At 36.9% G+C, this 24,488-nt stretch overlaps 1 protein-coding gene across 2 annotated transcripts in view; it reads right to left on the reverse strand.

Annotated features, from left to right (window-relative positions):
* Positions 1 to 17,705, reverse strand: part of NEK10 (NIMA related kinase 10) — a 95,352-nt gene extending 77,647 nt beyond the window's left edge. For both annotated transcript variants that reach the window (XM_026057293.1, XM_026057291.1), the window contains exons 1-14: positions 17,632 to 17,705; positions 17,245 to 17,305; positions 15,934 to 16,067; positions 15,304 to 15,402; positions 12,562 to 12,646; positions 11,729 to 11,770; positions 9,066 to 9,144; positions 8,616 to 8,683; positions 7,517 to 7,596; positions 6,231 to 6,317; positions 4,633 to 4,857; positions 3,985 to 4,124; positions 3,267 to 3,328; positions 1,027 to 1,104 (exon numbers count right to left, since the gene is read on the reverse strand). In XM_026057293.1, the coding sequence (XP_025913078.1) occupies positions 1,027 to 1,104; positions 3,267 to 3,328; positions 3,985 to 4,124; positions 4,633 to 4,857; positions 6,231 to 6,317; positions 7,517 to 7,596; positions 8,616 to 8,683; positions 9,066 to 9,144; positions 11,729 to 11,770; positions 12,562 to 12,646; positions 15,304 to 15,402; positions 15,934 to 16,067; positions 17,245 to 17,305; positions 17,632 to 17,705 (1,314 nt within the window). The remainder of the gene's footprint in view (positions 1 to 1,026; positions 1,105 to 3,266; positions 3,329 to 3,984; positions 4,125 to 4,632; positions 4,858 to 6,230; positions 6,318 to 7,516; positions 7,597 to 8,615; positions 8,684 to 9,065; positions 9,145 to 11,728; positions 11,771 to 12,561; positions 12,647 to 15,303; positions 15,403 to 15,933; positions 16,068 to 17,244; positions 17,306 to 17,631) is intronic.
* Positions 17,706 to 24,488: the final 6,783 nt, after the last annotated feature.

Genomic DNA, 24,488 nt, shown 5'->3' on the forward strand with positions numbered 1-24,488 from the left:
AGGGCATTCCAATAGCTACAACTGTATGGGACAGCAGTACAGCGATAAAGGCAATAGCAGCGTGAGAGGCTGAATAAGGTTTCATAAAAGATATATTTCTTATTGTTTGCCTGAACAGAATTTAGTTTTTGTATGTCACCATTAAGTCCATTATTAATTCACATAGCTTCACATTTAACCCAACTACAAGTGCTTAGTATCTGTTGCAAGTTATTTCCTATCATATACTGCTGAAATCTAAAAATCTAGGTTGGCATAAATTAAGCTCCTTACAATGGTATAAGTACAAGGCAACTGTATTAAGCATATGCTCCAGTTTACTAAACTTCACATTAGTTTCACATACCCTCTAAAAAGATCCCACCCTTCCAGTTTTCCCCCAAAATAATGTCACAAAGAGTTCTATACTGATTTAGCTGAAGTGCTATGAAAAATCTAGTTGCAGGAAAAAGGTACCTACAGCACTGAATCTGCTCTCCAAGCCTGATCTAGAGGAATTGCTATGAGAATGATGGCACTGCAACAAATTCTTTTGTGGGAACACCTTCCATCCCCAGCCAGGGCATGTCTACCTGGTTAGACAACTGAGTAACTATGTAATCAGGTTAGTGTAGCGCTAACAAAAGCCTGCTGAGAGGCAGCAGCATGCAGCTGACTGCAGTCATCTGTGATAAGGGCCTTACACTTGCTCACAGAAGGGCAACCAGGGCAGCAGCTGTGTCACAGACATCCCTGAATCACAGACTGCTACTTCCCTAGAGCTTAGTGGGACACCAATGTCATTTCACAGAGACTGGAGAAGAGCTACCAGATAATTCACAACTATTGATAATTTCCATCTTAAGTTGACTCCTCAGTTGAGTGACAACTGAACTTTTAGTTCCTGGGCCACCTGTTACTCCTGGCTTCCCCTTTCCTTCCTCCGAGTGAGTGGCTTATTGCGCTTTAAAATAAAATTTAAAATCATAAAACAATCTCAGGGACTGTTTTGGGCTTTCAACATGCAATGATATTAAAGGAAGTTACCTGTAATAAATTAGCTTTCTCATCACTACTTTCTTTGTTTGGTAAAATCAGCTTTGCTATTGTATATATTCCATTTGCCTGGAAGGGAAACAGAAAGGTCAACAATAACAGCACTCCTTTGCACAGAAACCACAAATAAAAACTAACATTACTTCAAATAAATAAGAAGCTAACACCAATCTACAAGTTCTCAACCTTCTACCGAACACCTAATTTCTAAGCTGACACAACTTAAAAGTACATGAGAGTGAAATTATCATTACATTTAAACTGATCCTGCAAAGAGAGCCTGTAAACAGGTAATGAAACAATGCTGAGATCTTTAGAGGTGAAGAAGATTGCAGCAACACATCTCCCATCACCATGTGGATATTTTGGATTGTCAAGAACCAAAAATTCAGACACAATAATTATCACAAGTTGGACAGACACCAGAAGTAACAGCTTGAGGAGTATTTCTCTGCCTTCAGTATGATTTTGTGAAAACCATACTCTATTTCAGCTTCCATTTTCATGTAACCATGCTTGTGCTCTCCACTGATATACTATATCCTTCATGTTGGTGGATTCACTGGTGGATTTAGTTGCAGTACTATTCTCAGTTATCTGTCAAGCTCCCTGTTAGAGACTACTCTCCTCTCTAGCAGAACTGAAGGTGGTATGTGTCTGCTCTGCAGAGGCTTTGGTGCAGTTCCTGACATGCTTGCTTAAACTGTTCATGAAAGTAGATTCGAATTGAGGTTTTGGACTGTGAAGAAGAGCCATTGAGTCATAAACACATGTTCTTGCTTGCAATCTCTGCTGCTCTGGTTGTAATTTCTGATGAAGGCATAGGATGTACAGGTAGAAGGCAGCTACAGCAAAAGCAAACAGTTCTCAACTGTCTGAACCAAGAGTCCTTTGCCACTGAGTGAGATAAACCTTCAGAGAAACTTAGCTTGACTTTCTCTATAAGCTTCAACACATAAACGAAAGAGTTGCAATTCTTCTTCCTCTATCTGATAGGTTAAAAATAGACTGGTAAAAATAGTCCTAAGTGAGTCTCTTGATCTTGTTCTCCAGGCAGCTCTCAAAAAGTTACATTAGAAGAAAGAAAGGACTGGAAATGAAACAGATTGTGGTGGGGTAGAACTGCTGTCGAAATAAACGTACTTGAAGTTATGTCCCTATTCTACATTAAAATCAGCTCTTCATTCCTTAATTTCCCCAGAGTTGTACTGTTTTCAAAATACATCCAATTTAAGTAAGTGATATTTTATTTTGATTAAACCAAGCTCAGCCTAAAACATATGCAGATACATGGTTCAGATAAAAAGTTGTCTAAATTGATATGATTTATTGACAATTTTAGTGCTTAAACTACACAGAAAGTAATTTTTCTAAACTTACTTCCACTCCTTTCCTCTTGACCAGTACTTTTGAAATATACATGAACTCCTTTGCCTATCACATTTAAGACTCTCCATTCTCTCAATCCCTTTTAAGAGTAGCTCTAGCTGGGTTTTAAGCTAACACATGGATTATGAATCTTGACCTAATATTTAGAGTAATAGAAGTGGCTATGGATTTTACCTGGTATTAATGTCCTCAATATTTATGTCTTTAGCTACGCATGGAATCTGTACCAGGGATTTTTAAGAACTGTTTTCAGAACCATTGATTCTGCCAATTTAAATACTGCATTTGATAATGCGCTTCAGAGCCACACTTCTAGGGGTGGAATACCAGGACATTATCTTGGAAATATCAAATCCTGAGGAAAGGAGGGAAATTGTTTGCCTGACATTCCAACATTAAGCTGCTCAAAGTCTGTTTTAATAAACTTCATAAAACTCAAAATTTGTGTTTTTCAGTAAATTCCATGGTTACTCTGATTTACTATTCTATTTTGAATATTGCAAAAGTATGGCAAGAGATTTCAATCAAAATAAAGTATGTGTCTGAGTAAAGCTGTTTATTCTCTATAATGACTAGACACATATGTTGATATCTGTGGGTCTAAGTGTGCATATGTGTGTGTGCATGTATGTACAAAGAGACACAGATATTAAAGTTATATAAAGGTATATTGTCCAATCCCTTTGAAATGCATTCTGTTTGTTAATTAAGTGATGCTGACCAATAACAACAAATAAGTCAAATCCTTAAAATACAGTTTGCTTCCTTGCTCAAGAAAATAACCAAGATATGGTAAAATTATAAACTCTAATGCCTTACTTAACTGAATAAAGTCTTCTTACCTGTACTACTTGGTAAGCATTAGTATCATTGAGCACCAGTTCAGTAATCGCAGCACAACAAGCTAGAATTAAAAAGATCAGATATAACATACACAGCCAGATTCATAAAAATATTCAGATGGCTAAAAACACAAACAAGTACTCAGTCAAAATTACAAAAGACCTCCATAGGTTCAGTGCTTACACTCCACTGTCTTATGTAGGGGTCCTTAAAGAAAGCAGTCAGAAGTAACCCAGTATATATTCCATGTGGTCAATGTTTTTGTAAGGAGATCACAGACTTTATGAATGCACGATCTACTAATGCTATTCATTTCACATTAGCAGCTCCTCAGATATAACACTCAGGGTAATGTATTTAAAAAGACTGTTACATATTATGTTATAATTTTCAAGGAGATATTGCAAAGGCTAAAGTAATCCCAGTAAGGATCATTTGCATGCTCTTTCTATAGAGACTAGAGGGACAGTCTTACAGGTGGAAGAAATGCATATGATTCCCATGTACTAAATACTTTACCCTTTGCTTCTTTCTAAAAAAAAGTGTGCTTTCTGAAAATATGTACTGGGATTGCACATCTAGAAATAAACACTGAGTTGATGCTCCCACTCCCCAAAGCAGGTGTAACTGGTTATTACTTCAATTCTGAAATATTTTGAATCCCTGTGTGCAGCTGCTAGTAAACACATAACCAAGGATTAGGCCTTATAAACCTACCTGCCTTAAGGGAGAAAGTATTTTCTTGTATCTCATTAGGACTCAAATCTTCTGACAAATGAAGATGCTGGATTCTCCCTGCTGCATTTGCACTAGATAAACTTCCAATTGAAGAGCGATCAGAAATAAGATTTCTCTCACTGAGGAAAACCAAAACAAAACAAAACAAATAGCCATCTAAAAATTGGCTTAACGTATCTTTGTTAACCAATTCTTACATTCTGAAAATTTGGATCCTTATCTTTTCACTAGATTAGGCAACATACTTTGAAAAAGCAGACAAACTTTTAAGCAGAAAGTCCCTTTACCATGTCCATCGATTATATCCACAATTCTAGCTCACCAAAGAGGTGGCAAATTAGTAGGGAAACTAAGTAGACAGTAATGGCATTTTTAATCTACTCATGGTTTTGTTTATACACTGAATATATGAAAAATGCAGTTTAAGAGAACAATGAAATATGCGTAAGTGGAAAAAAAAATACTTCCTATTCATTATGTTTTGAATAGCTTTTTAATTTCGGCAGACATCACATACAGCAGAACAAAAGAAAGAAGATATTTGATAAAATGTGTCTTGGTCAAATGTACCTTGATATATGAAACAGTCTCATAAAATTGCCAGAATGTTGAGGACTGAAAACCTACCCCTGTAATATATGAAGGAGCTGCTTGATTCCGCCCCAAATCCGGATTTCCACACTAGTCTCAGGGTCTTCACAAACCTGTACCAGAATCCAAACTATACTCCATAGAAGCTTGATATGATCAGAATGGAGCAAACTGAGCAGGACTGGAACTCCTTCATACATTTTTACTTGCTCTTTGACTTGTGACTCTGCACAGAGGAGTCGTAACAACTCTGCTGTGAGCCTGAAAAATCAGCAAGAAATTTTAACAGCAACTCCCTCATTCATTTGAATTGCCAGTTACCAAAGGGGAGAAAAACACAGCAAATGTTTGAGAAAGAACAGAGACCTCCAATAAAAAAAAGAGCTTAAAGAAAACTGCTTAAAGTCACTGTAAACTGCTTAGAGTCACTGCTGGGGGTGGGGGGAAAGGAAGGTCTAAATTTTCACACGGGATGAAATTATGTTTACTATTGAGTATGAATGACAGCATATGCAGCCAAACATACAGAGCCAGGATGAAGGAGACCAGGTGGACTGCAGCAATCCACATTACCTCTTTTCTTGTCAATGAATGACCAATACCACTGCATGAACTTGTAAAGTCCATCTGTGTAATTAGAATAACTGCACAAACGATCTAGATTCTTCTCCAGTATGGTATGAATATTATGTTTACAAAAGGTATTGGATATATCACAAAAAAAGTTCATACAAAATTTTTATTAATTCCACTGTCTATAATCAGGGTGGATGTACCAGAGAAACCATGGTTAGGGAATTCTACTCCCATTTGGAACCAAAAAGCTGTATGCATGTTTGATGAAACACATGAAAATGAAAAACCCTATCTGAACTTTTATTCCTAACTATCATTGAATTCACCAGCTTTTTCGCTAGGTTCAAATTCCAATTTTTAAAACAACATTATAGTTTTAAATGTAATCTAAATAATTTCAAATGCAGAAGCTAAATAAAATCTTTTGGCATTTTTATTTGCTTTATCTCTAATCATATGTAAAATAAGTAAGCAAAGAAATAATGAAAATACTCCCTAAAAATTTTAAATGTGGTAGGGTAAGTGAAATGTCATTAAGTTTGAGAGTCTTTTGGTTTCTTACCCAGACGCAGACATACTATCCTCAACCAGCAGCTTAGCTGAGCTGAAATGGGGTTTAAAGGACTGAAGGAGCCTTTATGATCTTCTGAGCAAAGGGATATGGGGACTGATCCAGCCTCTGCTATAAACTAAGGCAGCTATGTCTGGTGACATTTTACTCATTTATATTGTGCATCCCAGGATCTGTCAGAGCTCAACATGGTTGCCATCTAACCAGTCAGTTCTGCTGGGAGCAAAGAGGAGAAGCACCAAGAAAAGCAACTGCTATCACTTTAAGGAAGCTTTACAATCTATCTGAATTGTAGGCCATCAACAGGAAGAAAGGAGACAGCCTACTAGAAAAGATTTTGCTCTATCAATATCTGACTGAAAATACATAATTTCAGAACTTTACCTTGAACAAAATGGCACATTATCTAATTCCTCTAAATAATCATGTCTCTAAATAAAAAAGTCAAAAAAAATTTAACATAATTAATCTATAAGCGAAGTCTCACCTTTTAGAAAGCAAATCGTATTCATGTAATATCACCAGCAAGTTCTCAACAATGACGAGCTCACTTATCTTCTCCCTACATTCTGGACTACAAATTGATTATTCCTGGCATTTATATCAAATTAAATTATATGAAAAAACACATTGCTCTTTAGCCTCCCTCCTTATGCATTGCTTTGACCAATTATTTTTTTCTCAAGACTTAAGTAATAATATCATACTGAACACATGAACATTTAAAACCACAAAAATATGTTTAGTCAAGAACTGACACTATCACAATTTCCAGTTTTCCCAATACAGAAGAGCAAATGTGTAAGAGTAGAGACACAAATATATTTACTTTGTTTGATATTAGAAATTAAGAAATTCAGCAAATGAGGTTTTTTTATAAGCAAACATAATTTGCACAAATATTTTTAATCTACTCCAAATACTTTCTTGCCCAGTCCAAATGTAAAAAAATTAATTTTAGGAATAAATTAAACACAAGCTAAAAATGTAAGTATAACATAATTCAAATTAATCCTGATATTAAAAAAAATTAAACTGAAATAAAATGAAAAAAATTTGAGGAAAGAGAAATTCTGGATAAATCTCAGGAAGTAAATTCCTACTCATTCAAGCAATTGCATCAATTTTCTTCAGTTTTATGATTTTCCTTAAATTTTTTCACCTAAAAGATATAATTGTTATACAAGTCTGGAAGGCAGCAGAAAAATAATGTAGAACAAGAAGCATTTCTTCTATAAAACTTTTCAGAATTAAAGATGTTGTATCTTCCTTTTCCTTTTCTTCCCCACACCAGAACCAAATAATATGATGTATATTTAAAACAGCCATTAGTGAAGAGAGGATACATACATATGGATTTGGATGTATGTATTCTTTATCTACTAAACCGAACAAACTTCCTGCTAGTTATTTTGGGGCACTGTCATATTCAGTTCAGGACATAAGTTTTTTATACACAGAGAAGAAAGAATTACAGAAGTCTGCATGGGGATTACAAAGAGACATTATATGACTCCAGTCTTGCAAAGTTCTTCACATGAGTATGAAGGCTGCTATAAGGACCTAAGTCTGTACTTGGTAGCTTGTAAAGGCTTTTTAACTTTTCATTTTTACTGCTTCAATGTAAAATTTAAGCACACTTCATAAGCCTCTGCAGAACAAGGCCTCATTCTGTAAATAAATGTCTTCTCCATAAACAGCAGTTTTAATACTGTACCAAGAGATAACACTAAAATGCTTATTGTGAACAACAGCATGCTAAATTGAACCTACCTTTCTGCCAGGCTAGTTAGAGCAAGGAGGGCCCCCAAAAGCACATTGCTGTCTCTGGCAGCTAACAAATTTACTAAAGTCTGGAAAATGAAACATAGAACAAGATAAATGAATGTAAATTATATGCTTTTCTATTATGACTCAAATGCATATCTATTTTTTTAATTGAAAAGTCAATAATTTTCAAAATAAAAACTGAATCCTCACAGAATACACTGAAAGTGTTAGATACACTTAAAGTACACTTTTAGTACACTTAAAGACACACGTAAAATCTCAGAACATACTTAGTCTTAGGACAAGCAAAGATCTCTCTTTTCAAACTGCAATTAGCATCTCTCATGACTGTTAAAGCAACTGCCCAACTTAAGATACCATTTTAAAATCTGTTCTGGTGTGAAACACTTTAGAACTCTAAATCAAGGCCCCTTCAAGTAAAAAGTTAATCTTCAGCTTATATTTAAACTATATGTAGTTTAAAGCCCTGCACGTATTCCAATAATGATTTAGATCATAAAGTAGGACTCATATTGTCTACATTCTCTAAAAGTATATCTTCAAATACTATCTGATCACAATTGCCAATGTTTTACCGCAGCATAATAGAATCGCAAAGCACTACTGTCTTGGTCTCAACTGTTTCTCAATTTGGCCACAAATCAGCCTTTAAATATGTTAAGTGTACATCCTTACACTCACGGTAACCTCCAGCAAGGTTGACACTGTTCTGCTTAGACACGGAATGCTGTATAAGTGAATAATCATAGAAGATATTTTCTAACAATCTACATTATAGCAATATGTAGTTTAGCACAGTGTAAACATGACTACTGTTTTTATAGGAACAAGTTTAGTCAAAACACTTAAGACTTAATTACCTCAAACAATCAATAACCATGCATCAGGCCAATTAACTCACATACATGAAATAATTTTTATGATAGTAATTCACACCAATAAAACACAGAACTGACATTATCTTACTTTACAAGTTTGACATTGTAAGGAATATAGTCCCAGACAGCTCAAATTTGAAAAGCATAAATCATTCGGTTAAGTAGCTAATTGGTTATAAGTAGCAATTTTATAAAGCACTTACTTTATGTGCTCCACTCACTATAACCCATTTTCTTTGATCTTTAACGGCAGCAAGCTTTTGAAAAATATCTATGGAACATAGGAAATCACATAAATTGGGTCTTCTTCAGTTAATATTTTTCTTTTTACTAATCAAATAATGAAATAAAAAACTGGATAAGTTCTTTGACATGACATGACTGGTTCACTTTACTCTGTTATTTTAATGTATAAAGAGGTAACAATTTCTTAAGAAGAAATATTACATATGCACAAAAACAAGATGTGCTATTCCACAGCAGTTTCACCTACCTTAATACTTGTGTGATGATGCTTACACTGAATCTAGCAATACCTTAGTTCTGACCATCTCAAGTATTTTAAACATTTTTTTAAGCCTCACATACAATGTTTGCCTCCTTTCAATACAAAGTTGTAAGTGCACTTGTAAGATAACAGCTAAAACACTTACATGTCATGTTGACCAATTTGTCCACATTATGCTGCTCTTCTCCATAATCAAGATAGCCATTTGCTACTGTTTCCATATACTATAGGTAGGAAAAGAAAATAAAGGATACTATTAGAAAAAAAGTTTTAATTCATAAATCTAATTGTTATGCACAGAAATAGCCTGTAGGTGGTGCATCTGCTTCACAATACAGCTTACCCAGCTATTCCTGAAACAGCACTGGCTAGATTCACTATATATAGAATCCCAAAATCTAGAGCCAGATAGGCCAAGACCGAAACTGCAATCCACAGAAACCTCTGTTCAACCATTTCCTAACCCTGAATGTGCTCAACATCACAAGATACCTCCCTGTTTGACTGCAAAATTTCCCTGAGTGTCTAGATTTCTCCATTTTTGTGTCAGAAAATCCTCCCAAACTGCCTAGGCTGCACCATACTGTGACTATATCCTGCCTAAACTTGACTGGGATTCAAAAACTCTTTAAGACTCTTCAGATGGAACCTAGTGGGCATTCTCAGAACATGACTGGCATAGAAAAAGTAAATAGGGAAAATTATTCAGTCATTTCCATATTGTATTAAATGAAAACATGTGGCAATTACAAAACTAAAGGCAAAAAAAGGTAGCTCTCCAACATCATGCATAGTTTGGCTGTGAAACTCCTTGTCAGGGTACAGAAGATATCCTGAAGTGCAAGAATTCCAAAAGCAACTAGAAAAATTCCACAGGAGGAAAATCCACTGAAGGCTATCAAATACAAAGACTTTAATTGTAGGTTCAAAATTCCCTTCCTTGCAAGTTCCTGGAGGCCGATGGAGTTTTCTGGGGAGTTATCACTTCAGGCTTCTGCTCTCATATTTCTTTAAGTATCTACTGGCTACTGTCAGCAACAGCTAGAAGAATCTTCAGTCCAGATCAGTATTGCTTTATATTCTCAAGCATGCTTAGACTGACAGGCTCAGATTCTACACAAGCTGCAATTGCAGGCACTTTTTTTTTTTTTAATATAGCCAACAGGCTATATTTAATAACTAATAATTAATAACCCTAATACCGAACTGGGCAAACATACTTATCCAGGAAATGAGAATTATCACAAGGATGTAATGTTTGTACGCAAGATCTTGGTAAGATTCTCAGCATCACTTACATATTGGTCTTACAGTTGGTGGGAGTTTGAAATCTCCTGAACACTGTGTACAGAACCTGTAGCAGTTTCAATCAGATAGCACAGAGAGACTAGAACTACTGTAGTAGGACATAATTTGAATAGAAAACTCACATGAGGAGGACACTGCTATGCAAAGTAACAGTGATGGTAATAATTTTATTAGTGTTTTCTATCAAAACATCCCAAAACACTTTAAAATGAAGATAGTTTTTATATGAAACTGTGATGCCAAAAAGATGTTTTCTGTGCTGTATATAACAGTCTAATGAAGGACTTTAGACTGAGCTATTCAGATTAGGCAAGAAATTTTGATGAACAATTCACACTAAAATTATTGCCACTCTTCAAATTTCTGAGGGAGTTTTGAAAGTCTCAGCCTTAACATTTTTCAAAGTGCTTTTCAGAGTGCCAGAAGTCCATTTAGCACTTCATTTTATCTCACTTCAAAAGATAAAAAAGATTAATTTCCCCAAAAGTTCAGAAATCATTAAAATTACTTCTGATGATTTTTGAATTCTCTATGCCAGCAACACATATAAAGCAAAAATGATTATCAATTTTATGATTTGGGTTCCTGCTGCAGAGGACTGCATTTGCAGATGTTGCCAAACCTCAGTAGGCCATTATACTACACACTGTGCAAGTCCCCCAAAAGGCATAGTTAAGCATTAAATGACATAGGATTGGAATACTCCAAACAATTCATGTGAGAACCACATCCTTTAGAACGAAACAATCTTTAACTCCTGCAGCTCTACATATGTTTTAAACTGGTGACTGTCAGACCAAAGAACTCATAGCACACTATTAGTTCCTTGAAGTACCAGGGATGCCATTAATGAATGCCATTAATGCCATTAATGAATGATGATCACATTCTAGAAAGATACATACGTTTTTCCAAATTCTAATTTTTCTAGAAAGAAAACTACCAATGTTTAATCTCAGTCTTAAACATATTCAAGTGATGCTGTAACTTGCTGTCAAATGGACAACTCCCACTCACTGAAGAATAGATATTAAAAACCCATGAGTAAAGCAATATTAACACAGAACAATAAGAATACAGTAGTCAGTCAATAATGTTTCATAATGCAAAGGTACTGTAGTTCCCACATTTCAACCTGTTAAATCCTTCTATCACTATGCTTTTCCCCCTTCAGAAGTCATTTGGTGAAGTTCAAGGTGACTTCACTCATCTTTCCTTCAAAAGTCTACAGTTTCTTTTCTTGTGACTGAACCAAATATGTTGACCTTTCCTAACCCTTTTCCCACGTCAGTAGGCATCTCCTCATAATTAAACCCTCATAATTAAAAGCCATGGGTTAAGCCCTGCTAGATTACACAGACAGTTGCTTTGTGCACTAGTGAAAAACACACAAACTGCCCATGTGCAAACAGGAGAACATAACTCTTTCCATAAACCAAAACTACATGTACGCTGCTTTTTACATGCAACATATTGGGCAAAGGTACTAAGGAGACTTACCTGAGCTAGACATTCAATCCCACCCAAGCTGTGGAGCATTTCCTAAAAGAAAATAAATATATGAACAAATTAAGTGAATCAAAAATACAGAAAACAAAAGAATGAGAGAATATTTGAATATAAAGGCCTTATTTGTTATGAGTTTTGAGAAATCTTATCTCCAGTTGTCAAAGTCAATGGATTCTGGAGATGCTTAGTACCTTCAAGTTTAGAATTACTTATATTTAAGCAGTTATATAAAACCATAGGGGTGAAATTTTAAGGTTTGAAAATTTGAACAGCAATATAAGCTTCAGAAGACATGGAAAAGAAATTCATGAAAACAAATATCTTAAATGTTTGAGGCTTAATCTTATGAGTAACAACTATAATAGCCAGAATACAATTAAAAACTATTTGTTTGTAGTTCAAAGCATAAGGCTGCCAGGAAGAATAGGCAGTTTTCAATTTTCTTCAATTAATACATTATAGGAATTTTACATATTTATACCAAGAACTAAAGTCAGGTAAGGAATCTAGAGATCAGAGCAATGATCAAGCTGTCTGTTATGCAGATTCACAGGTTCTTTGCTAGGGTTAGCAACAACAGATACTACATAATAAATATCAGAAATTGAGTAAACTATCCAAGAACAGCAGAAGTTCACTCTTGGAATCTGTTTGCTTGCAGCTCACTTATATCTTCACATGGAGAAATATAGGTGCAGACATATAATAAGTATGCATCTGTAAGAATGCACGCATTTTTATACACATGCCCCTACAAAAGTATAAGCATGCTCCTTATATGCATTCTCTTCTCTAAATAGGAAACAATATTTTGATATACTGACCCGATAGCATGGATCCCTTATTAGTAATCTCAGGCAGATTAATACTCTCAGAAAATGGATGGCTGGAGCTTGATTAACCCACTCCCTGTAGCAGAAATATCCAAAACATACCAATCAAATACAATAAACAAGCGGAAGAAACACTTACATATGCCATTTCAATTTAGGAATTAGTTTAGTAGAAAATTAATAACCTACATCAGCGATACAATATACTATACTACAGAATTCTATACTATACAACTTTAAATCCTATTTACATTCAAAAATAGTAACAATTTTAAATAAATTAATTTCATTATATGAACATTACCAGCCATCACTCATTGTCAGTGAAGTGATCCAGGAAAGCTCACGCCCATCTCTAAGCACAAACTGATCATGCTTTGACAGAAACTTAGTTTAAGTGCAAGCATCAAGGCCCAAAAGGACAGAAACAGGGAAAGCACACGCCAAATTTCAGTGCACAAATTATACTTACATAAAAATATAATAAAACCATGAGTGCTGCAGAAGTAAGAATAGCTAGATTTGAAATAAATTTAAATGATCATGATCTACCCTGTTTTTTAAAATACATTATTACTACTGTAATATTATTAGTCTATTATTAGTCTTATTATTCCGAAGACTATTAGTAGTCTTTGGAATAACTTATTATTTTGTTTAAATGTTTTTGATACAGTATTATACTTTCAACCAGAACATCCTCTTTATGTTTCTGCATGCAAAGCTAGGCAGAAAACACAACTCAGATTTGCACAAAACATCAAGGGGCAGTAGTCCTGCATAAATACCAGTAATGGCATCACTAATTCCCTTGTCTGTGGAAGGTATATACCCCCCTTTCCCCATTTAAAACAAACCTAACATTGGACACCTTTTTGTTTTGTTTTAATTGAGAGCAGAGAATCTATATCTGGGCAAGTTTCCAAGGAACAGAAGAAGTCTGTATGATGTGGCAGTTCTCTTCCCTTGTTATCATTTGTAGTTGGGAATGATGCCAATGGCTAAAAATATTTTGATAAAAATAAATGTTGTGCAAATAGATACTAGCAAAATCTCAGCCCTTCTAATGCCAATATTCTGCCAGAAGCAATGTTATTTTTTACTATGTTTCCATACTTGGCCCCTTCAGAAAAGTGCTTAGCTTTCATGGAGAGTAAACAGCAATCACATACTGGCAAACCATGCGCTAGGCAAAAATTTGGAGGCAAGATTGGAAACGATCTTCATCTCATTTGAACAGTGGTTCCATAAAGTTATTTTTTCACAAGGCCTTGATTCTTGACCAAAGTTAGTTTCTTTAATGGAGCGATCCATCTGTCACATTTTCGAGTGGGGACAGTAATTCTCTGAGCCTAGTTAACATTTGAGAGCCTCTGCTACTATAGTTACATTTACATTACTTGTTACTAGAGACCCTAGTGCGTATTCAGCATATGCCAACAGAAGTTCTTCTGCCTGCTTAGTTACACTGCTTCTCCAAACAACTTAAGCTAAGCTGATCAAAGCTTTCTTCTCAACAGAACTAACTATCTTCAACCAGGTCTTCTGCCAAGCAATGTCAGTAAGTGGGTGTGAATTTTTTGCACCCCAACCAAACATAGCTATGCCAGCAAAAGTATGTAATGCAGATAAAGGTGACAGCTTCTAAGGGTCTGACAAAATACGATGGCAGTAGTTCCAAAGAGAGGATAACATCGCAGCTGTAGTAGTATATTTACAAAGGGCAACTAAATCACCTTTGTAACTGCACTTACGTTATGGGTTTTACAGGTCTATTAATATATGCTTGTCTCATTAATCTCATCTGGGTGCTTTCATTTACAATACAAAGGCTGGTTTTATTATATCATCATCATCAAAGGGCATAGAAAAAAAAACAAAAAACGAGTTAGATATGCCACAACATATAAATAGAATTTGGAAAGAGACAACATGAGTTATTCTTAAATTTTCATTCTTAAATTCTTAAATGAAGCTAGGCCACTGACATCCCTCTAGTGGTACTGAGATGATGAACTCCACTTCCAAAAAAGAGGTTCCAAATTTTCAAATGATTTGTCTTGATGAAAAATACAACACACCTTGATGGTATATATTGATCAAATTCTGAAAAAGCCTTTTCTTTCCCAGAAGGGAAAGGCCCCAGAAGGGGCTTTTTGCTTCCCCCATATTTTCCTGAAGGTCCTGCAATTTTTTCTTGATCCATCAAATGCTATGAGGACAGCATAAGAAAGAGTTTTTCCTTTCTATTCCTGTTATATGCACATATACAAATAAATATGAACAGCAGCATAAGCTTATCTGAATTGCATGAGAGGCATTGACCTTTCTATACATTGGCAGCAGTCCATAAAATAAGAACAAGTATCAATAAAATAAGAATGAAATTAATTAGAAAAACAAACCATAAATTACATTTACCAGATTTGGACAGATGATCATGTGAAACATAGGAGATGTTTGACTAAATCTGGATGACCAAAATTCTAAGATACCCAATCCTTCCTCCCTCCCTCCCACCAACCAAGTATTCAGTCTTCAAAACCAATATCTAAAAGATTGTTTAAAAGGCTAAAACTGAGATTACCCAGATATGTGAAGCTAGTAGTTTCCACACAAAAGTCTACTGTTGAAACATATATGTCAGGCCTTATCCATGCATACTGGTTCTTTACTTAACTCAAGGAAGAGTTATCCCTCTTTCTTAAATATAAATGTGTGCAGTATCCTTACCTGCAGGTAAGTCTGTTCTTAACTAAAGTTGTAAAGATCTCTTGAAAAAGCTTATGTTTGGGATGTTTGCTAAAATTTCTCTCATTCTTGTAGCTCACGCTAATGAAAAAAGTAGAAAAAGAAAAAAAAAAAGCTGTATTGGTAATTATCTTGCTGCAAGATAATTTTAGATTACCAAAGTTTAGTATTAGCAAGAAAAAGGAAGAAATGTCATACAAGCAGTTGCAATGGAATAAAACAATTTCAGATTTCCAAATATTAACAGTATGGAAAAACAGTCTTTTCTCATGCATAATTTGGGACTATTATAATGGTATAGTCTGGGTAATAGTCCAAGCTTTCCAAATAGAGGCACCAGTACTTTATTTAAATCAAACATAATAAATCTCAACAGTGCACTCTGTTGAGTGGGAGCATATGACTGAAACTTACCAAAGCAAGAATATACACAGTCAGGTTTAGAAAGCTACAAGTATATAATTCATATTTTGACAGTGGGTTAAGATGGAAGTACAAGTAACAGACAAAAGTACAAATACAAATGTTTTCAACACCTCAACAAGCTTAAGACACATAAAGATGTTCAGATATACAACATGGTGTCATCGTAATAGCTTTTTTTTTTTTTACCTGAAGTTTTCAAGTTCAACAGATTCAGTTGATCCTTGCCATTGACTATGGGTTTTTTGCCCATTACTCTTGACAACATATTGCTGAGATTTTGTCATACTGGTTTGACCGCTTTCAAAATTAATAGCTGGAAGCTAAGGAGAAAAGGGAGAGCATTTGTAAGGCAAACACTGTATTTTAACAGTTCTATAAGGATGTAAACAAGCAAAATATACGTTTTCTCAAGTTCTGACTTGAACTACAGATACTGTTAAACTTTGAATCTATAACTGCCATTATAAAACATAAGTATATATGTGTGTGTAATATACACACACACCACAATACAAAAATGAAGTCCTGGAGAACTGATGTAAAACAATGCTGTACATCAAGCTATATAAAGTGTCAAGATAGTGTCTTTTAAAATTTATAAAAAGAAAGCTCAATAGACTCTGCAACACGCACTTCTATTATCAATGTTTCTTACCAGTCTCACTTTTACAATTGCATAGCCTTCATATTTTACTTAAGTTGGAGAACTCAGATGTTTCAGCTTTATACTCAGAAGCAATTCCATGCCTCCATCCAGGAAGTGAAGTGCGTAACTCCTGTAACCCATGGAGGATTCCTTAAGTCATTTTTTCATGTTTTTTTTAAAGAATAGGAGGGGAGAAATTGTTTGGCATTCAAAGGACTGACACCTCTCACCATCTGTTGCTTTTCTTTCCTTTGAATGACAAACACAGGCTTCACCAAGTGCATTGAGGTGGAGGAGATTTTACTATGAACCTAACAAGTCCCATACACTGAAATTTACTCACTGAAGGTTTTGAGCTGTAGTGTTATTCTCCAAAGAAAAATTGTTTACGGTGAAAATGATGATTTGTGCTTTTATATTCTTTACCACTTTTCATCATGTTGTAACTAATAAACATCCAAGACTGTTTCCATGATATTGTGTAAAGAGTGCGGATGAAGATAAAGCTGTTAGACTACTTGACTATGCGCAACAATATCTGTATAAAATCTGCCAGAGATATTGACATAACAAAGCAATATTTTCCCATTTAAATAAAAATTACAGCAGATCAGGATCGATCTGGGAGGTTGGTCAGCTTTATTCTTTCACTCTTTCTGAATGGGATTTGTCCCACTGCTCTAAGATTGCCAAAAAATAAGAGATACCACATCCACTGCACAAGATTTACTAACAGATGTAATTAATTGTAACAGAACACAATGTTAGAACTATTTGCAACAGACTATAATCACCATTATTTATAATTATACAGTTGTACACCATGTTTAATAGTGGTTATTGAAAAATACCTGTTGTTTGCTTGACTGAACATTTAAGAGAGACCGAAGTCTTTTAAGATCAGAATAATCCCTAGGATAAAACATAACAGCATGAGTACATATATTAATAGTTACATAAAAGTATTTATGTAAGACTAAAAGATCAACAAGCTACAAGTCTACTGAGGAAAAAAAGTTCTCTGGTGTTGCCTCGTGTCCCCACTTTGTGTAGAGAAGAATTTATAGCTTCTCCAGAACGTCTTAAATCAACAAATGTGTACATAAACTTTGTGACCAGAGTAACAGTTGTCATGTTTTCACTGCATTTCCAATTAAAGCATTCAGCTTTGGCAGCCAGTGCAAATACCACATGGGTCCTGCTGAAGTTCAAACAAAGTAAAACATCAGATACTATACCTAGTAGAGATCCCATGAGGTTTTTTGTCTGTTGCTTTTTCTGTGCTCTTCAACTTTTTGTCCTGATCAGGCATTGTATATCACCATCATCATCACAGGGCTAAAAAAACCATTTCCTTAAAAATAAAGTGATAGAATTCTATCACTGTGGCAAAAAGCAACAAACGCTTACAGAACCAACTGAAATTACTTCAAGAAGAAAATATGGATCTGCTATTTGGTCAGCATGAAATTCTAGGCACTAAGTGACAGCATCCTTTAGAATTCCAGATATTAACAAGCAAAGTAATTAACCTTACATACACAAGCCCTTGTTTCCCAAAACATTTTTAGTGAGGGTAAATAATATCAGCTGTCTTGCTATTGCCCTTCATCTTTATTGGGATTCTTCCTCTTCTAGCACATTATTACAATTATTTCTTACCATGGAATGGCTATGTACGCTACAGCAGCACTTGCAGGCTGACATCAGGGTTGGATCATACAAGGTGTTGTGCAGACAACAGAGAAGATAATTGCTTTTCTAACATCTTAATAAAAAAGATAGATGAAAGTAGAAAAAGGATGTGTCTGACAAATAAATGAGATGCATACATTATGCAAACTACTGAAGAACCACAGAAATTTTCGGTAGAGTTTAGAATCTGGATCTTCTGAATTTCAGCTGAATGCCTTACACCAATAGTGCCCAAGCTCTTCTTACCGAATGGGATGTACGTCCTGCTTATTTCAGTAAAAGAGCAGAGCTGTATGAAAAAAAAAGAGCAGTACAAGAGCAGAGCCTCACCAAGCCCGCTACTGCATATTAGATCCACTGCACATAAACTTTCAGTCTGTCTATTTGCACACATGCAATAGGTCTGACTTTCCACAAAAGCCCATGGCTTGCTGTTTACAATGCTCACAACATATGTTCACTAGAAATCTTATATTGCATTAGGGGAATGGAGAAAGGGACAGAAAGTCACAGAAATAAAATGGTCAAGAGGAACCTTTTGCCACCATTAGAGCAATTATACTGATGCAGAACCTGCTCCAAGAGGAAAAAGGATGATCAGGAGCAGGCTGGAGCTGAAGAATTATCCCAGAAAACTGCATAGAGCTGCATATTGGTAGAGCACTCCTGCTTTATAAAGCAAGGATATAAGACCACTATCCATTCCTCCCTCTCTGTTTTGTTCTTCACTAAACGTAGATAGTTTAGATGTTCCATTGATGTCTCTTTAATAAGACTTTCCCATGAAACCTGACAGCCTCCCTTCCCCTCCATTTTTTTTGTGCAATATAGAGTTGTTCTGCTATTGATCTTTTATTCCTCCTCACCATACAGGCAGAGAAGAAGAAAACCAGGCAGGAAACAAAAGCATCTTTAACTACTAGAAGCTGCTGCTTCTCTACTGAAAATCAGTTATTTTCAGAATTATGCATATTCACATCAGATGCAGAACTATCCAAAATGCAGTTTTTGACAGGATGCATTTTTGCACTGTATTACCTCACTCTGGGGAGTGAGGTGGCCTGTTAAGCCAATTCATCTGTTTCTATTCTACTGAATCAGTACTACCAGTCACCCCATAGAGAATGACTGACCTGGATCCCCAAAGGAATTCCTCACCTCTCAAATGTACTGGACTTCTCTTAATTTTTACTGCTTTTGAAGCAAAGAAAATGAATTGAACTAAATCAATTTGTTTTAATCTGAATTCAGAAATTAGGTTTATTTATTGGTAGAACATAGCCTTTTTATATTCATTTTTTGGTGAAATACAACAGAAGTATTTTGAGGTGTTCTTTAATAACTCTTTTTGGTGGATGCATAGAGAAGTCCAGTATATTTTAAAGCATATTTAAGAATTCTTACAAGTAAGAATTTCCATGTACAAATTCAGTGGAATTTGGATTTTGTATCATGTCCCCAATACCTAAATCAGTTTGCCGTAACATTAAGGCATGACACAATACAATCTTCATCTCACATTTACACACTTAAGAAATATTGTGAAACTCACAAATTGGCAACTTTCTCACAAGTACATGTGTATAAAGAACAGATTTCAAACAATCGGTTAAAGAATAAACCAAACAAAACACACACAAAAGAACTTGCCCATGGGCAAATACAGTTAAACCTTAAAAGTTTCAAGCCCCCATTTAAAAAGTTTTCCTTGGATTAAATCTCTGAACCGTAAAGATCAATAGCATGATTCCCCATATGGCTAGGATTTCATCCTAAAATGTTAGGTCTTTGTGATCATTTAGGAAACCTTACAACTATAGAACACCCTCAATTTTCCATCAGAGCTACTACTACAATGCTTTTGCTGCTTCCCATACTTTGGTAAAGTTGAAACAGAATAATAGCTACCGAATATTTTAAATGTTCAGTGATATTACAGATCCAAAAGTCCATTTACAAAATCAAACCTGACAACCATCAACCATCAAGCCAAATGCCCTTCACTATTGTCTGAGAATGAAGGGATGAAGTGTTACCCAGCTGCAAGAACTGTTTCCTGAGGTTGCCCCTCTAGTTCCTTGAGGCCATTAAGCCAACACAAGTTAATAAGCACTACAACACAGAGAGGCCTGCCCTGGCCACTTACCGATCTTGCAAAATCTCTTTATTATGCCAGCACAGCACCACCACAGGTGCACAGTCAGCTGAATTGGGAACCTGATTCAGGTTACAAATAATCTTTTCTGCTTTAACCCTTATCACCCCATAGCTTTTCCCCAAGTCCTTTTGCTGGCACAAAGGCAGGGACAATATGAGGAAAGGAGTATTTACCTATGTGGCTAAAAGTGTTTGTGCCCTTCAGCTTTAGCATAGAGACAAACCAAAATAATAGCTAGTGGCTGGTGAAAGTTCCCCCTCACTTTCCAACCTCAGTCTCTCTTCTCCACTTCCTTAGCTTATCTGACCCAAACCTAAGTTAGTTTAGGAAGCAGAAAAACATGTACCTCTCTCTTCATACAGCTAGTTTTCTGCCAGTCTAGCTCACTGTTATTGTGGTCTGATGAGTATCTCTGCTGACAAGGCAGGGGCAGGAAAGCGCAGCTGTAAAAAGAGGGGAAAACCCTTTCATCAGTGGCCAGTCATCAAAACAGGTAACTCTATCAGCACCACACCGTAAAGGGTAGCCTAAAGAAAACAACCCCTCATTTTCCTTGTAGCAGACATAAACCTGAGAGAAAACAGACATGAAATATTTCCTTACCTAATCTCACAGTTACTTTCTTGAAAACACTGAGTAAGTTTGCACCCCCATGTTTCTTCTTTAGTTGTGCCAGCAGAAATTTGGACGGAGCCAGGCTATTGCCTATCCTAACTATCCTCCAGCTATTAAGCCAGTCCCCATGAACAATATATAAGAAACAAACCAAAGAGCAGTGGCACTTGACTCAGGTAGTGCCAGAAAAAGATTGAGATCAGACAACTCTTAAAAAGAACAGAAACACATTTAGGAAAATATGTTTGCAGAATAGAGGCTTTTTCAGTTCCATTTAAAACAATGAAATGAGGGCAATATTCATGAATATAATAATAATAATGAATATTCTGTGAATATTCATTAATTCATTTTAGCTGGTGATGATTAAAAGTAATTAATTTAATTATTATGTTAATTCAATTACACAGGAAGTGAGATGTATTCTGATAGTGCTGATGTGCAGGGTAGAACAAGAAGTGTTCCAAGAACCCCGTCAGAAATGAAAGAATTCACATGATGAGAACAGGAGACACAGGAATTATCACACTAGATTTGATCTGTGGCCCAGTCTAGTATCTCTCTTAGATGACACAAGTACATAAAGCTTCAGAAGGTGAAAACAAACCCCAAAATAAACAAAACCACAAAGACATAATGGAGGATAATCTACCTCCATAAACTACAATATAATAGTTAACAATGGTCTTAAACAGGAAAAATAAAAAAGATATCTTACATTCCTTATAACTTTTGCTAGCAATAACTACTGGGTATGGATAATAGATATGAACAGTTTTGTAAGCCAACTAAATGTCTGATTTATCTTGAATTCCTTTCTTAATTACTCCAGTGGCTGAGTTCCACTATCTAATACACAGAAGGGTAACTGGCTTAAACTGGATAAAGAAGCAGCAGTATCTTGGCTTTAATAAGACTTTTTATGCTGTTGCCAGACAGGAATGTATCTAGTACCATACACTGGATGTGAGATCAGATGAAAAATCACTCCTTAAAAGAGCAATTTTCACAGAATCACAGAATCACAGAATGGTTGAGGTTGGAAGGGACCTCTGGAGATCATCTAGTCCAACCCCCCTGCTCAAGCAGGGTCACCTAGAGCACGTTGCACAGGATCRCGTCCAGGCGGSTTTTGAATATCTCCAGAGAAGGAGACTCCACAACCTCTCTGGGCAACCTGGTCCAGTGCTCTGTCACCCTCACAGTGAAAAAGTATTTCCTCATGTTCAGAYGGAATTGTCTGTGTTTCAGTTTGTGCCCGTTGCCTCATGTCCTGTCGCTGGGCACCACTGAAAAGAGTCTGGTCCCATCCTCTCGACACCCTCCCTTCAGATACTTGTACACATTGATAAGATCTCCTCTCAGCCTTCTCTTCTCCAGGCTAAACAGGCCCAGCTCTCTCAGTCTTTCCTCATAAGAGAGATGCTCCAGTCCCCTAATCATCTTTGTAGCCCTTCGCTGGACTTGCTCCAGTAGTGCCACATCCCTCTTGTACTGGGGAGCCCAGAACTGGACGCAGAACTCCAGATGGGGCCTCACCAGGGCTGAGTAGAGGGGGAGAATCACCTCCCTCGACCTGCTGGCAACACTCTTCCTGATGCACCCCAGGATACCATTGGCCTTCTTGGCCACAAGGCCACATTGCTGCCTCATGCTTAACTTGGTGTCCACCAGCACTCCCAGGTCCTTCTCTGCAGAGCTGCTTTCCAGCAGGTCAACCCCCAACCTGTACTGGTGCAGGGGGTTATTCCTCCCTAGGTGCAGGACCCTGCACTTGCCTTTGTTGAACTTCATGAGGTTCCTCTCCGCCCACCTCTCCAGCCTGTCCAGGTCTCTCTGAATGGCAGCACAGCCCTCTGGGGTATCGGCCACTCCTCCCAGTTCTGTATCGTCGGCAAACTTGCTGAGGGTGCACTCTGTCCCTTCATCCAGGTCATTGATGAAGAAGTTGAACAAGACTGGACCCAGTACTGACCCCTGGGGGACACCACTAGCTACAGGCCTCCAACTAGACTCTGCACCGCTGATCACAACCCTCTGAACTCTGCCATTCAGCCAGTTCTCAATCCACCTCACTGTCCACTCATCTAGCCCACACTTCCTGAGCTTGTCTACAAGGATGTTCTGGGAGACAGTGTCAAAAGCCTTGCTGAAGTCAAGGTAGACAACATCCACTGCTCTCCCCAAATATATTTTCAATATATTATTGTCAAAATGGAAAAAGCATTTCAAATCAGGTCAAATGATGGCAAAGGAAGCATCAAAGATGATGAAAAGCTCTCTAAATTTACTTCTCCTTCTCCAGTTAGATGAAACCGAAGGGAACTTGGGACCACTTCTATAATTCTCAGAGAGCAAGGCAGTCAGAAGGGTCACCACTTGTCAACATGTGACTAGAAAATTCTAAACTCATGAACTCATACAGACAACATTTGAAGAATATTTCTTACACGGTTTGTATCAATATGGAAATCTGTACATTTGCTATACATGCAAACTTCTATACACATATATCTACTTCTCAAATTCTACTTCGTTTAGTCACGTCTCTGAAGGCTCTCTAATGATTAACAAGGATCCAGCATCAGGTTCCTATTCCCCAACAAATCAAAATATTCAAACCACTGCTGTTTTTCGCTTTCCCTCTGCTACCTCCCCAGTTCCAGTGGAACCATAAATGGCTAGGCCCAGTCTCAAATTCCTGGAGGCAAGCAATGCGAGTCTCTGGGCTCTTTTCCCAGCTCATAACTTACAGCTGCAGATTCTGCCTAAGTCCACCCCGTTAAACTGCAATTCACAGATGTGGAAAGAAAGAGGATTTCTGAGGTTTATATAGCAGATCTGTATCAAGGCAAGGATAATAAGTAGCTCTATGAAATCTTTTCTCTCTGCCCTAGCTAATAGGCAGACCTTTTTAGGGAATTGGATTGGTATGACTTAGGGCTTCTGGAGATCATGACAGATTGTTTAATGTCTCCTGAATGTTCAGAGTTGGTTAAGGTGCAGGACCTGGAAAGACATCATTAGAAGGAATGTAGGAGGGAAAGGGCCAAAGTAATTCTTATTTTAAGAGACATTACCTGTAGTCTGCTTGGTCAGATTGAGGACTGAGATGTAATCTGTGCTGGCAGATGGCACCCAGCACAAACTGGACTTGATTTACAAGTACAGAGATTCCCTGGAGTTTTCAAAGGTTATTCACGACTAAGCGGGCCTGCCTCAGCACTTGATCTTCCAAACTGTTTTATACCAAATTGCATGCTTACACATATTCCCAAGTACTCATATTATCTCTTGACTTTTTAATTAATTAAATTTTAAAGTTTGTAGTGTTTATGCTGTGCCTCCCCATGGCTTGATTTTACCACAGTTGGGGTATTCGACCATCTCATAAGCACATGACAAAACTAAGAAACGCAGAGGAGACGGCAGTCTAGCTGGGTTGCTTCCCCCGTCGCTTTCCCGCGTCAGCCCTCGCCTCTGGGGCGGGGCGGGAGCCCGGCGGAACTGCCCTCCCTGCCTGGAGACCGCCAGGCGCCGACGGCTCCTCACGGCCGCCGGCCTCGGAAAGCGGGCGAACAACGGCTCCGCCGCCTCGGGCAGCAGCGGCCGCTGACGCTCTCGCCC

This window comes from Apteryx rowi, unplaced genomic scaffold (assembly GCF_003343035.1).
Source record: "Apteryx rowi isolate R43461 unplaced genomic scaffold, aptRow1 scaffold_138, whole genome shotgun sequence".
Classification (NCBI taxonomy): domain Eukaryota; kingdom Metazoa; phylum Chordata; class Aves; order Apterygiformes; family Apterygidae; genus Apteryx; species Apteryx rowi.